This window comes from Oncorhynchus tshawytscha, linkage group LG04 (genome assembly GCF_018296145.1).
Source record: "Oncorhynchus tshawytscha isolate Ot180627B linkage group LG04, Otsh_v2.0, whole genome shotgun sequence".
Taxonomy (NCBI): domain Eukaryota; kingdom Metazoa; phylum Chordata; class Actinopteri; order Salmoniformes; family Salmonidae; genus Oncorhynchus; species Oncorhynchus tshawytscha.
This window is the reverse complement of record NC_056432.1, coordinates 57,404,505-57,421,380: the sequence shown is the minus strand read 5'-3', so window position 1 is coordinate 57,421,380 and position 16,876 is coordinate 57,404,505. Positions and strand designations below refer to the sequence as shown.

The 16,876-nt window shown below is 41.8% G+C and overlaps 1 protein-coding gene across 2 annotated transcripts in view; it reads left to right on the top strand.

Annotated features, from left to right (window-relative positions):
* Nucleotides 1-955: 955 nt before the first annotated feature.
* Nucleotides 956-16,876, top strand: part of LOC112249079 (myosin light chain kinase 3) — a 31,575-nt gene continuing 15,654 nt past the window's right edge. Inside the window, exon 1 of one of the 2 annotated variants that reach the window (XM_024418720.2) lies at nucleotides 956-1,506. In XM_024418720.2, coding sequence (XP_024274488.1) covers nucleotides 1,429-1,506 — 78 coding nt within the window. In that variant the 5' untranslated portion in view covers nucleotides 956-1,428. Of the gene's footprint in view, nucleotides 1,507-11,501; nucleotides 12,297-16,876 lie in introns of those variants that run through there. The other variant, XM_024418719.2, reaches the window with a different exon arrangement.

The following is a 16,876-nucleotide window of genomic DNA, read 5'->3' as shown; positions in this document are numbered from 1 at the left end:
TTTAAACGTCCCTATTAAGTCTTGTTCGGAAGCATCATCCAGCTTTTCATTTAACTAACAGTCATGTTAGTGTGCATGTGTATCTGTCTTGGAGGACCCAGTGGGCTGTTTTGACAAAGAAAAACCTTGGTCGTAGAGAACAGGACATTGAGTACAATTTCCACGTTAAATGAGTCAGAGACAGAGACAAGTGCGACAGCATAGACAGACACACATGTCAGGCATCCAAGAAAGACAGATTGTGTAAAACTCTATACACACCAGTAATGACAACAGTTCGAATCATGCTGATTCCTTACCCACCAGCTGTCCTGTTATGTCTAAAGACAGACAGTTAACTGAAGCATCATCCACATCAGAAGGAGGATTATGACATTGTGACAGTCCACCAGCACACCACCTACATGCTGTTCATAATAGATATGTCTTATGTGTGGCTCAAGCACGTGTACATACACAGTGACACATTAAGAGGTCAGCCCTAATGAAAATGTGCATTATCATCTTCTCCTTAGGACCATTGGGACATCATCCCTCTGGCGTGCATACTTCTTCCTGCATCATCGAGCTGACACTTCCCCTGCAGACACCAGAGCCTGTAGACAATATTCCAAAAATACCCTGCACTTCTAAACAAGGTGTTCTGAGGAGGAAAAAACTGCAGTGGGATGCTTGCCAGGAGGTGAAGACTTTTCCATTCCACCTAAAACCCTGTTGCTGCCAGGCTGAGAGGGGGCCTCTTTATCCCTGAGTGTAAGACATGGGTGGTTTTGAGGTTAAGACCAGCAACACGATGCCACTGCATTTGAGTGTTGGTGACGCACCTTCTGTTGCCCCAAAGCAGAGTTGTGTGGGATCAGATCCCTAACAGGTTCACACACACGTACTCAAAAAACACACACACAGACACACAGAGGGGTAAACAGGATGGAGTACACTGGTATTAACCTCAGTGGGGTGCAGAGAGAGGGCATTCGTGAGAGATCTGAGAACGGGCTCTCTTCACCTCAGACTAGGAATCATCCTCTCATCATCACTGGGTGGGAGGAGGACCCCCACAGAGACCTTCCAAAACAAAAAGGCCAATCTGAACCCCTATTAATAAAGCAGGACACTCACATTTCGTGCATACCCTGCCTAATCTCAGGCAGCTGTTATCTCCCTGCAGGAAGTGCTCTTTGCTCTGGGCCGGCTGTGGTGCTGGAGCAGTGCTGATATCACTACGAGAGGGGACAGGATAGGGACCCAGCTACAGCACAGGACGAGGCACCGGCCGATAAGATAGAGTTGTCTCTGTCAGCACCCATCTTTCTTTTCCACTATGTTTCAGTACCCAGAGGGCCCGGCTTCCCCATTCACCCTCTCCATAAGGCACAGAGACCCTGGTATGGAGAACCGTAGGTCCTAACCTTGGGCAGAGAGAAAGTGATGGGAACCTCCGTCTATAGAACTCTCCTTCTACGCACTGGAGGTTTCAGCGTATCTGACTACATCCAAAAGTTCACGGTAAGAGACTTGGCACTCATTGCTTTTGGGTTGAGGTTATACAAGCTAGTTTTAATTTTGTCATTTTATTTAATCAGGTTCATGGATGAAGTTAGATTCAAGACAGACCATTGGTCACACAAGGCTGCCTAATTAATAACAGGCATCTAATAAAAGATGCTAGGCAAAACTAAATGAATTCCTTTCTGGACTCTAGAATATTTTTGTGTCATTCTAATATTCATAAGGGTTACGTAATATTGAATCACAAATCATCATACACTCAAAGAAAACGATGCATCAACATCATTGAACAGAAACAAACAAACAAACAGCCTTGTGTGCTCAAAATCACATTAGTGCTTGGTCAGTGAAGTGAGACCAAGTCACATTCACAAGTCACATTTACTGTACCATATCTAACTCCATTCGTTTTTTATCATTGCCCTTAACACAGCATGGGAGCATGGGGAATGTTATTTGGAGGTGGTCAGATGGAAAATAACATTTGGGAGAAGAGTGAGTTATTACGGTGTTGTTTTTCTCAATTACCATTTAAGTCCTTGAATTAAGATTTTCTTGTGAAGTAAAACTTATTTTATGTTATTAAATAATATATGAAGCATAGCCCTCAGGGTTAGATCATTTGTTCAACAAGCTTGCCGAAAACATGACTTCTTGCAGAAAAAAAGTTGTATTTTTCAAGGTCTGTATTTGTCTATCCATATCAAGAGACAGTTTGTGTTTGTGTGTTCCTCTAAGGAGGAAGGGGAGGACCATCCTCCTAAGTGAATTTCATAAAATAAAAATAGTGAAACATTTAAAAAAGTTACCCTTTTTAGATAAAACTAAACTAAATATATTCATGTCACCAAATAATTAAAATAAACTGTTTTGCAATGAAGGTTTACAGTAGCCTCAAAAGCACTCTGTAGGGTAGCACCATGGTGTAGCCGGAGGACAGCTAGTTTCCGTCATCCTCTGGGTACATTGACTTCAATACAAAACCTAGGAGGCTTGAAGTTCTCACCCCCTTCCATAGACTTACACAGTAATTATGGCAACTTCCGGAGGACGTCCTCCAACCTATAAGAGCTCTTGCAGCATGAACTGACATGTTGTCCGCCCAATCAAAGATCAGAGAATGAATCTTGTGGTGAACACGTAAGCTACAGCTAGCTATCACTTCAGTGCATACAATGTGGTGAGTCGTTGACTCAAAGAGAGAGAAAGACAATAGTTGAACAGTTGGCTATGCCTATCCAAAACTGGAACTCTCAAGTCAAGGTAAGATTTTGGTGTTATACATTTATTGCCATGGGGCCCGCCAGTGTAGCTGCTAAACTGCTTCCTGCTGACTGAACACTGCACTGCATGATTGTAGTGGATTTAATAATGTGTTAGTTTTAGTAGCTACAGTATGTTGACTATGACTTTAATATGGTGACAACGATGTAGGCTGTGTGGGATCATGGGGTGTATTCATTCCGCCAATTCTGTTGGAAAACGTTTCTTAAACGGAAGCAAACGGATCAAAACAGGGATAAAAAATACCTGAATTTGTCTATTAGAAACTCTGGTTTTCAACTGTTGGACTAATGATTACACCCTAGATTAGCTAGATGCAGGAAAGAGTGTGCAAGGCGGTATTGAATGTGTCAATGTCTGTCACCTTGATTACTCAAATTTCTCTCAACCTGTGCACCTACAATGTAAATGTTAATTCATAGGCTAGGTTGTAGCAACCTCATGATTGTTATAAGGAAATTTGAGTAGCATGCACTATCCTAAGCCTATCGATGTTACAGTGAGCTAGGTGAATGGAATATGCATGACAGTCATTCAATATGCTGTAATAAAAATAAGGCCATGCTCATTAAAAAAAAGATTGTCCTCCATCATCTTAAACGGTACAAACCACCACTGGTGTATTAGCATGCTATCTGTTTGTTATCCATAGCTTTAACTCTGGCAGCTGGTTTAAGAACATACACAAATCCCTATTATCCTCCGGGAAGCTGTACTTGAGTGATTTTTTTAGCAACATTCCCACAGTAGCCCTGAGACTGCCACGCAGCCCCCCTGGAATTCCACGCAGAATACATATCAGCCAATGAAGAGAAGCACCACTCGAGATTGAACTTCAGTCAATTTTCAAGAGTAGTCACCAACCTGTCCGATCTCCAAGTCATTTCTAGTCAATAAAGGGCACTGCAGTCCCTGGTTCTAATCCAGGCTGCATCACATCCGGCCTTGATTGGGAGTCCCATAGGGCAGCGCGCAATTGGCTCAGCGTCGTCTGGGTTTGGCGGTCATTGTAAATAAGAAAAATCTGACCCTCCTGTTACATCTTGACGTGTCATGTCGTAACGTACAGCACACATTAAGCAACTATTTCTGTCTTACAATCTCTCTCCACCAGGTGTAGCACTTCTATCATCCTCTAAAAACAAGAAATGGACAGTGACGGGGGTAAGGGGGGGATACCTAGTCATTTTTTTCGTCATCATTGCATGCGATCATCATTCTCAAAGTCTCTGTTTTAAGATCACTTTAGCACCGCCCTAAAAACCAGATTCAAATTCGACACAAACCTTCAAATAGGTATGTAATGACACATTATATAAACTCTTTATAGTGTTTTATTTACATTTTAGAGGCGATAAGTTGATAAGTTGGACAGATCGAGTGAAAAAAGCAATTTTCCCACACAACATCCCTCCTTCTCACTATCACGCATTAGTTTCACTTCCCCACCCGCCATTTTTTTAAAGACCCAACGGGGCTCATTGCCTGCTTGAATTATGCAGAAACTGGCAGCGTTTAGGTCATGTAATTGATTCTGTTTGAAAGGGGAGAAATGGTGCTTTACAATGGTATTGACATTACAGTTGATCTGGAAGTATTACGTTTTTGGGGCGCTAAAATAAGGGCAATTGTACAGACCAAGGCGATGTACGAGTTTACGTTACAACAAGCATTGCAGCAGTAATCAATGAGTAGGAAAGTGTATCGATAGGCATGCTTTGTTGTTATTATTAGCTGCTTGGGTCTTTTAATAGGAATTTGACACTTTTTCTGTTAATAGAAGTAACAACATGAGGCAGAAATAATGCGGTGCAACTCGAGTTTTGCCATCACCTGGAAGAGTGTCCCCTTTTTGTCAGTGTCAGTGGAGGAAAGAGGGAGCAGAGGGGATGTTGAGAGGCGGATCATCAGTCTGCTGCTCTCTCTCTCTGCTGAGACTGACCATAGATGCAGGCACCATCAGCCCAGTAAAGTAAATATTACATCAACCTTTCACTAGGATATGCTGTGGTATTACTCCCACAGAACCACAGTGGTATTTTGAACTTGTGATTGACATGTATCATATTAAGACCTGCTTGTTTTTTCAAAAGTCATGAAAAGCCATGACATCATTTTCTGGATTAAAGCTGATTAAAGGCACAGTCAACTTAGTGTATGTAAACTTCTGACCCACTGGAATTGTGATACAGTGAATTCTAAGTGAAATAATCTGTCTGTAAACAATTGTTGGAAAAATGACTTGTGTCATGCACAAAGTAGATGTCCTGACCGACTTGCCAAAACTACACTAGTTTTAATGACTCCAACCTAAGTGTATGTAAACTTCCGACTTCAAATGTACATACTACCTCAATCAGCTCGACTAACCAGAGCCTGTATGTAGCCTCACTACTGTTATTTTTCACTGTCTTTTTACTGTTATTTTGATTTCTTTACTTACCTATTGTTCACATAATACCTTTTTTTGCACTATTGGTTAGAGCCTGTAAGTAAGCATTTCACTGTAAGGTCCACACCTGTTGTATTTGGCGCACGTGACAAATAAACTTTGATTTGATATGCTGTGTGGTATTACTCCCACAGAACCACAATGGTATTTTAAACTTGTGATTGACATACATGTATCATATTAATGTCAGGGGTCGTGGAGAAAGAGGAGCATTAGGTGCAGCAAAAGACTTTCCATCAGTAGCTCTCCAAACAGATCAAAATACTGACTCCTCTGGTCTGCCAAGAGCTCTAACTAGACCCACTAGGTTCAAACCTTGCCACGCACACTTAGATGCATCAAACACTTCATGAAAATTATGGACTTGTTTTAATAAATCAGTATACCAGTCAGATACAAATCCAGAGAATTTCCCATGCACACAATGCTGTCAGCCGAACATGCACCCCAGAATGTTCCATTCAGTGTAAAATTGGGAAAGATCAATTTTATTTTTTTTGTGGGTTCAAGGCAAACCTTCACCCGCAATTCTTCTTCACCGCACCTCACAAAATTCGGTCACGTAACATGGAACTGCCCCTGTAAACGGGGGAATGGAAACTATGCAGAGGCGTTCAGTCAGACAGTTTTCATGTTTTCTCTTTTGGTAGACAATGGGCTGTAATGGTACAGGGTTAGATGGAGAGGACTGGACGAAACCCAGAATACCCTCTCCAGTGACCTCACAGGTCTGAAATGTTGTTGTGTCAGGGAGGTAGCTTTGGTGTCACGTTTCTATTTCAGAGGGAAAATAACCCAGATTAACCCTCCAGTTAGTTGGGTTTCCTTTATTTCCTCTGTCTGATGTTCTCCCACTCTGTGATTTTATTGGTGCCTGCCAGGAGCCATGTTTATTTTACTGCTATTGTTACAGATACTTTTACAGACATTAAATACAAGTAAACGTGTTAAGTAGCTCTAGTGGTACCACAGCAGCTGTGCAAATGAGGGAAACTGTCCATGTGTTTGATGTCTAATGGTCCCTCCCGGCAGGCATGTGCACAGATAGGGCTCTACCTTTGCAGAGAACATGCCTATTTGCCCTTCCAGTCTCCAAAGTGCCCTTTTGGGTGGAAGTATAATTTCCACCAAAAATATATATATCTTTTAAAATTGTAGATTTGTTGTTGTTGTTGTTTTGAAGCCACTGCCCACAAATCATTGTTAAAGTAGTCGGAATGGTAGGTTTGGTCATTGATAAGCCCCTAAATTGTAACGCAGTGGCTGTACAGTAACATTCTATACATGACCTCCGAGCTCAGGGTCTCCGCTTCACAACGCTATATGGGTTTTGACTGACAGTCGTTCTAAACTTGACAGTCGTTCGAAATCCCTCACGTTAATTGGGCAACTTTTGAGCATTTGTTGTTTGGATTCAGTCTTGTGTCAGGTGAACTATTGTGTCCTCACATTTGGTCTGATAACTTCCCCATAAGATCATAAGTGTACTCTTTCAATTGCTACCATGGTCATGCATATGCTTTTTATAGTTATTTTGTTAAACATTAAAATGTGTCCCCTATCCATATAGACCAGTTTTCACTAGTGTAAAGGGTTAAGCAAAGCAATAAATGTAATAGATCTGTGCTAAATGACGACAGAGTTATTATAGGTGAAATATTAAATAACTTTTCGGACTAAGGGTTATTTATTTGTGTCATTTAATTTGCCATTAAAATGTGACTGTCTTTTGTTTTTATATACAGTAACTAAATAACCAAAGTAGCCTAATAATTGCTCAACGAGTCCATGACCTTGATCGTTCGGATTTTTCGGGGTTGACCTTTTTTTTTGTTTCAACACATACCCACCAAAAGGTCTTTGCACGGCCCTGCTTCCCGGCAACAGTCGGCCTATATTTGAAATGTTGTTGTGGTCTTGGTATTACGGGCCCACCCTCCATGACCCATGTGTATTGGGTCACGTTATCATCGCTGGCCTGATCCCATGTCACCGCACCTCTCATTATCTATTGTTTCCTGTTATTCATTGCAGCTGGCTGCCCCATTTTGGGGGAGTAGACATTCATTTATGAGCAATGCTACTGCCAACGCTTACTTTCTGATATGCTAGGATGCTAGCTAACTAGCCTGCCCTGGGTTATGGGGTGGTAAATGGAGTTGTTATGATTGTTCAGAGCTGCTGTGACGCACCCCCCCCCAGCCAAACCCCCTTGTGGAAAACCACAGCGGAGCCACATTCCTTTGATGGGCCAGCATCCTACCAGAGATTTCCATTGCCACTCCATTGCATAATGTGGTTACATTTCAGTGGGATGGTTCCTGGCGTAGGCCCAAGGCAGAGAGCTAGCCTGTAGTCTCATTGGGAAGGACTTTATAAATAAAGCACCCAGCTTACATTCTGCCCATTAGAACTGGGCCTAAGGGACTCCGTCCACTACTTGGCGGTGTTACAGTTGCATATGGATGGTTCTATGGGCTATCTTCTGCTCTCTGGACCAGGAGACAGGGACCCATCATTTCATCAAATCATTGCATCACTATTCACAGCACTGGGATGAAGACATATCCCCAGAATGTGTGATAATTGAATTATTAGACAACACTTTTGTCTTCTCAGAAATGGCCTTAACGCATATTTACCAAGATCATTTTGCTTTTGAATTGTTTTCTAGAGCTCATTTGTCAACAGCTGGGCATGTTAGCCTAAAAAAATGTAAGGTCTAGCTTGTTGAATCATTGAAAAGCAGAGATTTCCTCATTGAGGTCCATTTGTCATTGAACTGTCTTTTCAATAGTAGGTTAAAGAACAAACACTCTTTACAATACCTGAATACTTTACTAATAACTGGAAAATGGGGAAAGACCCATGCAGTACAAAATGCCAGGATGTTCCAAGAATACATTCCCATCCAATGGGACAGTAGGGGACACAGTAGGGGACACAGTAGGGGATACCGGGGTTGGATGTCACAGTTTTTACTCTCTCTTATATCTTACAAGACTCCTTTCAACATTAACAGAAATGTTGGAATAGGGACTATTTTTATTCTCATATCTTATTCCAACAAGCAATCAAACCCACCTTGCCCACTTGTGACAACCAGCCCCATCGTTGGTTGTCGTATGGGGTGGGTTGTCACGTTTGCTAGTAGCTTATTCCTTTTTAACATTACGCAATATAGCACAGTCTTAGAAATGGCTTTGTTTTATAGAACGATATTCCTAACAGAATTCAGCATTTTATACCTTAAGAACAACGTATGACATTTTGAGTATATTTGTGTGTGTATGTGCATGTTTGCACACGTGTGGGTGTGTAATAAAAAATATGTGTTTGGTGTCTCCCGAGTGGCGCAGTGGTTTAAGGCACTAAGGCTGTGCCACAAGAGATCCTGGTTTGAGTCCAGGCAACCGGGAGACCCATGGGGCGGCACTCAATTGTCCCATCGTGCTCTTACGACTCGGGTACAATGCACGCTGACACAATTGCCAGGTGTACAGTGTTTTCTCCGACACACTGGTGCAGCTGGCTTCCGGGTTAAGTGGGCATTGTGTCAAGAAACTGTATGGCTTGGTTGGATCGTGTTTCGGAGGACGCACGGCTCTTGAACTTCGCCTCTCCTGAATCCGTACGGGAGTTACAGCGATGGGACAAGACTGTAACTACCAATTGTGTACCATGAAATTGGGGAGGGAAAAAAAGAGCCAACACTCCCACTCCTCTGCCCAACAGATAAACATGATACATTGGGAAAAAGCAGTTCAGACATTTTGCTAATTGGCAAGACGTCTCACATTCTACATTCTAGAGTTCTACATCGTTTATATGTTGGCCAGGCTTCAACATTTTATTCTGATGTCTCGGTGACGTCTTCCCAATCTGCAAACGCTCTCCACACTACATATTCCCAACACATTTTGATATGTTGGCCAAAGGTGTTTGTGTTTACTGGGAAAGGAGGTTTTTATAGCAACAGCACAAAATAGCTTGGGATATATTGTGTCACTGCCAGTATAATGTCCCCAAACAGTATGGTTACAATGAGTTGATAGTGACTACCAACCCGACCAATGCTAGTAACCACATGGCTTGACCTAGCAACTCAGAAAAAGGTTTGGAATAGCTCTCCTTTTTTTCTTTTCTATAAACATATTTTTGATGTATAATCCCAGAATTAAAACCTTTATAAAATAACAAGACATACTTTACATGTTTTTTATTTTACCAATGAAAAACACAAACTCAGTAAAAAAAGAAATGTCCCTTTTTCAGGACCCTGTCCTTAAAAGATCATTCGTAAAAATCATAGTAACTTCACAGATCTTTATTGTAAAGGGTTTATACGCTGTTTCCCATGCTTGTTCACTGAACCATAAACAATTAATGAACATGCACCTGTGGAACGGTCATTAAGACACTAACAGCTTACAGACGGTAGGCAATTAAGGTCACTGTTATGAAAACTTAGGACACTAAAGAGGCCTTTCTACTAACTCTGAAAAACATCAAAAGAAAGATGATCAGGGTCCCTGCTCATCTGCGTGAACGTGCCTTAGGCATGCGGCAAGGAGGCATGAGGACTGCAGATGTGGCCAGGACAATAAATTGCAATGTCCGTACTGCGAGACACCTAAGACAGTGCTACAGGGAGAAAGGACGGACAGCTGATCGTCCTCACAGTGGCAGACCACGTGTAACAATACCTGCACGGGATCAGTATATCCAAACATCACACCTGCGGGACAGGTACAGGACGGCAACAACAGCTACCTGAGGTACACCAGGAATGCACAATCCCTCCATCAGGGCTCAGACTGTCCGCAATAGGCTGAGAGAGGCTGGACTGAGGATTTGTATGCCTGTTGTAAGGCAGCTCCTCACCAGACATCACCGGCAACAACGTCACCTATGGGCACAAACCCACCGTCGCTGGACCAGACAGACCTGGCAAAAAGTGCTCTTCACTGACAAGTCACAGTTTTGTCTCACTAGGGGTGATGGTCGGATTCGTGTTTATCGTCAAAGGAATGAGCATTACACCGAGACCTGTACTCTGGAGCAGGATCGATTTGGAGGTGGAGGATCCATCATAGTCTGGGGCGGTGTCTCACAGCATCATCGGACTGAGCTTGTTGTCATTGCAGACATGCTCCTCCCTAGTGGTACCCTTCCTGCAGGCACATCCTGGCATGACCCTCCAGCATGACAATTCCACCAGCCACACGGCTCGTTCTGTGCGTGATTTCCTTCAAGACAGGAATGTCAGTGTTCTGCCATGGCCAGCGAAGAGCCCAGATCTCAATCCCATTGAGCACGTCTGGGACCTCTTGGACCCCCAGAAATGTCCTGGAACTTGCAGGTGCCTTGTTGGAAGAGTGGGGTAACATCTCACAGCAAGAACAGGCACATCTGGTGCAGTCCATGCGGAGGAGATGTACTGCAGTACTTAATTCAGCTGGTGGCCACACCAGATACTGACTGTTACTGTTACTTTGGATTTTGACACCCCCCCCCCCTTTGTTCGGGGACACATTATTCCATTTCTGTTAGTCACATGTCTGTTGACCTTGTTCAGTTTGTCTGTTATTGAATCTTGTTATGTTTACACATGTTATGTTTAGACAAATAATTCATACATTTTGAATTTTTTTATTATTACACAGCACCCTCTAGATTCAGAGTGATATGCACTGTGACAACCAACCCATGAGGCAACCAACCCCAGTCTCCCTTACCATGGACCAGAGGGAGAGGGCGACTGCTTAGATTCCTGCTTGCACTTCATCATTCCTCTGTCTACAGAGGTTTATTTTTAAAGGAAAGTGTCAGCCAATGTCAAGTCACTTTCCTTTGAGCGATGATGGGGGACAGTCACCCAATCAGAGCAGCTGTGCTGGGCGGACCAGAACCTTTAGATTCACCAATGGTTCACTTCACTCTATCAGCACCAGTATACGAACTAAAACATATACCAACCAGCAAACAAACAAACAACCTGTACATACCAATGGGGAAGCAACATGACAATGGGTCAACATTTTAAAACAACAACCTTTCCATAGTTCACAACATCTCTCTCTTAATACTGGCGAAAGGCCATATTCAAAAGGTCATTCCTTGCATGCCCACCAGTCAACAGCATCTTCTGAGGTTGAATTTAAATGTTTTGGTGACGTCAAGCGACCATTGGAATTTTGGCAGTGGGGGGGCTACTATATAAAAAGGTTGGGACAGAGAGGTAGGTAGAGGGGGGGGAGACAAGTGGAAAGATAAGATAGCGAAGAGTTGGTGTTTATTTAAGTAGTGTCATGTCTCTGGCACATACAGACAACAGGGTCCGGCAGACTGCCTGTATGGGAGCGGAACAACACCACCTCGGGAGCTTGAACTAAAATAGATCAAATTCAGCTTGGAGCAAGGTGGATTAGCACAGCTTCCTTTGTCTCGCTTGACACTTGTTCCCTTCTGTGTGGAATTTCTTGGAACTATGAGTAAACCAGAGACATTGGCCTCCTGCATTGCCAAGATGTACGAGGGGGGTAAATTGGACAATGCTGGGGCCCCTTCTGGAGCAATGAAAAAGCCAACTAACAGCCTGCTGAACAGCCTGGGAGGCATGGAGGTCAAGCTGAATCAGCTTGAGGTGAAGGTGGAGCAGATAGCTTGTAGCCAGACAGAGGTCCTCAGGAGGCTGGATATGGTGTGTCAGGGCATGGGGAAGCTGGAGAAGGACCTGGACCAGCTCAGAAAAGACAGGGACCCCCAGGCAGGGGACAGGGGCTCTCGTGGAGGTGGAGGGGACCCAGCCTTGTTCTCGGAGGTCAGGGTAATGTGTGGGGAGACTGTGGCACTGCTGAAGAACCTGCAGCAGGAGGGGAAATGGCAACGGGAGAAAATTGAAGGAATAGAGAGCTCGGTTTCGGCCGTGGACAAGCTCTGGGGATACGTGGGGGAAGTTTTCCGAAGCTCTAAGATAGTGGAGTTCATCTTGAAAGGCATCGTACCCTGGAGGAAACAGGGCCTGCTGTACATCCAAGAGGAGGAGGAGGTCAGTGAGCTTATGTTAAAGCGGGCTGGCACATCTTTGCCATTTCAGAACTAAATGTGATGTCCTTAGGTGCTTGACAATGTTTGAGTTATGGTTTTAACATTTTATAATCAGTTATTTTTGTGAGCCCATTACCCACTTAATTTAACCTTTGGAAAGTACGCAGTGCATTATGTACTTAGTGCACTGTCATTATGTTTAGTTCTCACACTTTTTAAATACTTTCTCATTCAAATGGGAACATGAGTTCAAATTAGTTCATTTGCAGCATTGGATATGCAATGTTCATCCTGTTTAATTCACCAAATGATGTGGTGTAAAATAAAGGGAACAATTTCTCTTTTGAAAATGACTAATTCATGCTTTGGGCTTGTGGGAAAGGATTTCAATATAGTCGTGATTTGACTACTGTAACAGCATCTTTTGTTAAATGTTAACTCTCAATAAGTGGTCATTGCTATTTTCATAGGGCATGACCTAACATAATGAGGAAGTGTAAATTGAAGTTGGACGTTTGTCCAGCAAAATGTCAGTTGAAATTCCCAGTGCAAAGTGTTGCTACTGTAGTAGCCTTGTGCAATGTCACTTAACCAGGCGACCTGTGTCACCGACTGTCTCTAGAATGTTTGTTCAGCTGTTGGGAAACAATATGAGCTGTTTCAGTAATGTTACTGTCAAGATCAGGCTGTTGGCTAGCATTAAGTTCAAAGTGAAACTGAAGTGCGAGGGATTTTTTCCCACCGACTGTATGCCCCCCCAGCTCATGACAATTTAGGGTAAAGAATCTGGATTACATATAATGTATGAAGAATCTATTTTCTGATTCATATCAAAATTAGGTTCTCATCACTGGCATCTTGATAATCTTGACATGAAATACTAATGTTTGCTACCACATACAGTAGCCTACTAACAAACCATTAGAAGGCAGATGGAACCAAATGCTGGTCATCTATTCGTTTGAACATATAATTAGGAATTAGAATAGTCTTTTAATACGATCTCTTATTTATTCATTTATTTATTTCAACCTTTTTATTTGATCAGGGAGTCCCACTGAGACCAGGGTCTCTTTTACAGATGAGCACTACCGAAATGACAGAAAATACACACTTCAAAATGCAAGCAGAAAGGAACAACATGGTCATAAAAAAACAAACACATTCATCAATAAATAAGCCCTCAATCAGCTTTCTGAATTGGCCTAGAGGCACCAAAATATGAAATGTAAAGTACATTTTAATATTAAATGTAAAGTACATTTAGAAGATTGTTCCACTAGAAGCTGATTTAGCTAAGTCAGTAGAGATCAAAGGAATTTCCAGAGTTAGCCATCCCGGAGACCGGATGTGGTAACTCGTATGTCTAAAGTTTAGTAATGATGTTAGCTGCAGTGGGAGTTTTTGTAAAAGGGCTTTATATATGAAAACATAGCAATGTATCAACCTACGGGACATCAAAGAGCCAACCAACTTTCTGGTTAGAGAATGCAGTGATGAGTACTAAAACTGTTGCCTGTATAAACTGCATCTAGCGGCTTTAATGAAGTGGCAGCTGCGTTCATACAGGTGATGTCGCCATAGTCGAGGACCGATAGCAACGTTGACTGAATAATCTGCTTTCTACTATTTAACGAGAGCCAGGACCTATTTCTATAGAAGAAGTCCATTTTTATTCTCAGCTTCTTAACTAACTCATCACAGTTTTTTAAAAGACAACTTTTCCTCTATCCAGATGCCCAGATATTTGTAAGCAGGACCACGATCGATATGGACACCATCAAAAGTGCATATGCTTAAATCATCACTCAAGAAAACATCCATTCTCCTGTGTGGCTCAGTTGGTAGAGAAGCATACACAACAGTATCATCGGCATACAAGCGCAGGTTGCAATTTGTTTTTACAGACAAATCAATATTGTTAATGTAAACAATATAGTGCCCAGAACCCTGTGGGACACCTTTTTGTAATATCCAGGAAACCTGATTTAACACCATCAGTAGATACACATTGAGTTCTATCTGTCAAGTAATTTATTAACCAGTTACATGCAGCCTGGTCTAGGCCAATTGAGGAAAGCCTTTGAATTAGCAGTGAGTGATCAACAGTATCAAACGCCTTTGACAGGTCAATGAAGAGGGCAGCACAATGTTGCCTTTTAACCATACAGTTAACCACATTTATAACTAGGGTTGCAGCAGAGATAGTTTTTAGACCAGGTTATAGCACTGACTGATGTACATTTAGAATGCATTTCAAAGATAAGAAAGATTATTAATTAAGGATTCTAATAGTTTAGCTAGGCAAGAACGTTTAGAAATAGGGCGATTTTAATTATTTAGGTTACAAGCGTCTCCACCTTTGTGAAGGGGGAGTACATGGGCCGCCTTTCAAACCTTGGGGATAGTACCAGATATAATAGGCAGGTAAAAAATATGGGTTAATTATTCAGGAGGGCAGAGAGCTGCAGCAAAAATGGATCAAGCATATCAGCCTCAGTGGATTTGTTTTACATCAAACTTAAACAAGGCATCTAGCATATCACAGATAGTAAATTGTTCAAATGAAAACAGAGATGCACTAGAATTTGACGGGTTAACTGTCCAGTCAGCTAGAGGCTGGCAAAGGGAAGCGCAGTTGATTGACTGACCAGGGTCAGTTAAACCACCAATTCTCTCAAATAAAACTAAAAAGCATCACTTATCCCATTCTTCTCAGATATGGTGCCAGAGTCAGACAGAATTTGTTTAGGCAGGGATGAAGAGGAATTTGTATGCTTCAGTGCAGTTACTGTTTTCCAAAATGTAGAAGGATCACCAGCAGGGTCACCGCTTAGGAAGTAAGTTGACTTAGCTTTCTTAATCGAGATAGTATCTGTTTCTTAATTGTCTGAAAGATTGCCAATCCACTACAGAGTCAGTTTAACTTGCTTTGACCCAGGCCTGATTTCTCACCTGAATGAGCTTAGATAGATCTAACTCTTGGTTTTCTTCTGAGCTATCTTGGAATTGTTTAATAGGGGCATGTTTATCTGCCAGAGGAATACATATTCTAGAGCCAACTCAGGGTTAGGTATACAGGATACAGTGGCTGAATCAGAGTAGAACATGTCATGTAAAAACCATTGAGGAGAAACATTTAAAAAAAGTTATCTTCTTAATTAAATGAGAATTAGTATTTTGCTGTTTCGTATCTCTAATACATACTATGGGACAATGACCACTGATGTCATATGTAAATAACCCGCTCGACAAACATTTATGCGGTTCAGTAAGAATTAAATCAATCAAGGAGGAGTTAACAGGGTTTTTCACATTAAGCCATGTGGATTTTGAGGTCAATTGAGTGAGTTTAAAACCATTGCATATGTTCTTAAATTGATCTGAGGCCAGGGATAGCCAATCCAGATTCAAATCCCCCAAAATGACCAACTCCGAAGACAGAAAAGGTGTTAAACACTCAGATATAGCACCAATATACGCCTTGTAAAACAATATGGCCTTAATGGCCACACAAGTACTCTTAAAGCCCAACATTGGACTCCTTGGAGTCCTTAGTCCAAGGACTTTACACGTTCTCTTTAAAGGGTGAATTGGCTGTGGAAGCCAAAACAGACAAATACAGTACTCCATCTAAATGTTAATCGAGTGTCCACTTTGCTAAAGTTCTAGAAATATAAATCCTCTACTGTCACATCACTTCAACATACACACACTCACTGTTTTAACACCGTTGCAGCCAACGTTATTTTTCAGTGACAACACATTTGTGGCATCTGTCTTCCGTTTACACACAGCTGTTTGAAGATGCAGATAGCTAATTAGCACAGGTAGTCCACTCTCTCTACCGTCTGTTTTCCGTAAAAACAAGCACTGTAACATAATATGGATAAGTTGGAACCCTAACGCTATAAAGGTGTGTACAAATTTGACTTCTGTTTTTTGAAAATTATTATATGAACGATAAGGTTGCTGATCGGAAGAAAAAAAATCCCCCCTACAGAAGACCCCTTCGTCCAATGACTCTTATGTGTAATGTAATGGAACTGAGAGTCAGGATCAAGGGCTATTAAGCACTGTGCTTCTGCCTCAGCATTGCTTGCTTGCTCTTAGGGGTTTGAGGCTCGGTAGCTGTAAAAAAACAAACCAAAAAAAACGTTGTGACTGCTGATGTATAAAGGGCTTTATAAAATACATTTGACTAATAGATTGAAATGTAGATCTTTTTGGGGTGGAGACTAGAGGTCGACCGATTATGATTTTTCAACGCCGATACCGATTTCTGGAGGACCAAAAAAAGCCGCTGCCGATTAACCGTCCGATTCATTTTAAAATTTGTAATAATGACAATTACAACAATACTGAATGAACACTTTTATTTTAACTTAACATAATACAAAAATAAAATCAATTTAGCCTCAAATAAATAATGAAACATGTTCAATTTGGTTAAAAAAATGCTAAAACAAAGTGTTGGGGAAGAAAGTAAAAGTGCAATATGTGCCATGTAAAAAAGCTAACGTTTAAGTTCCTTGCTCAGAACATGAGAACATATGAAAGCTGGTGGTTCCTTTTAACATG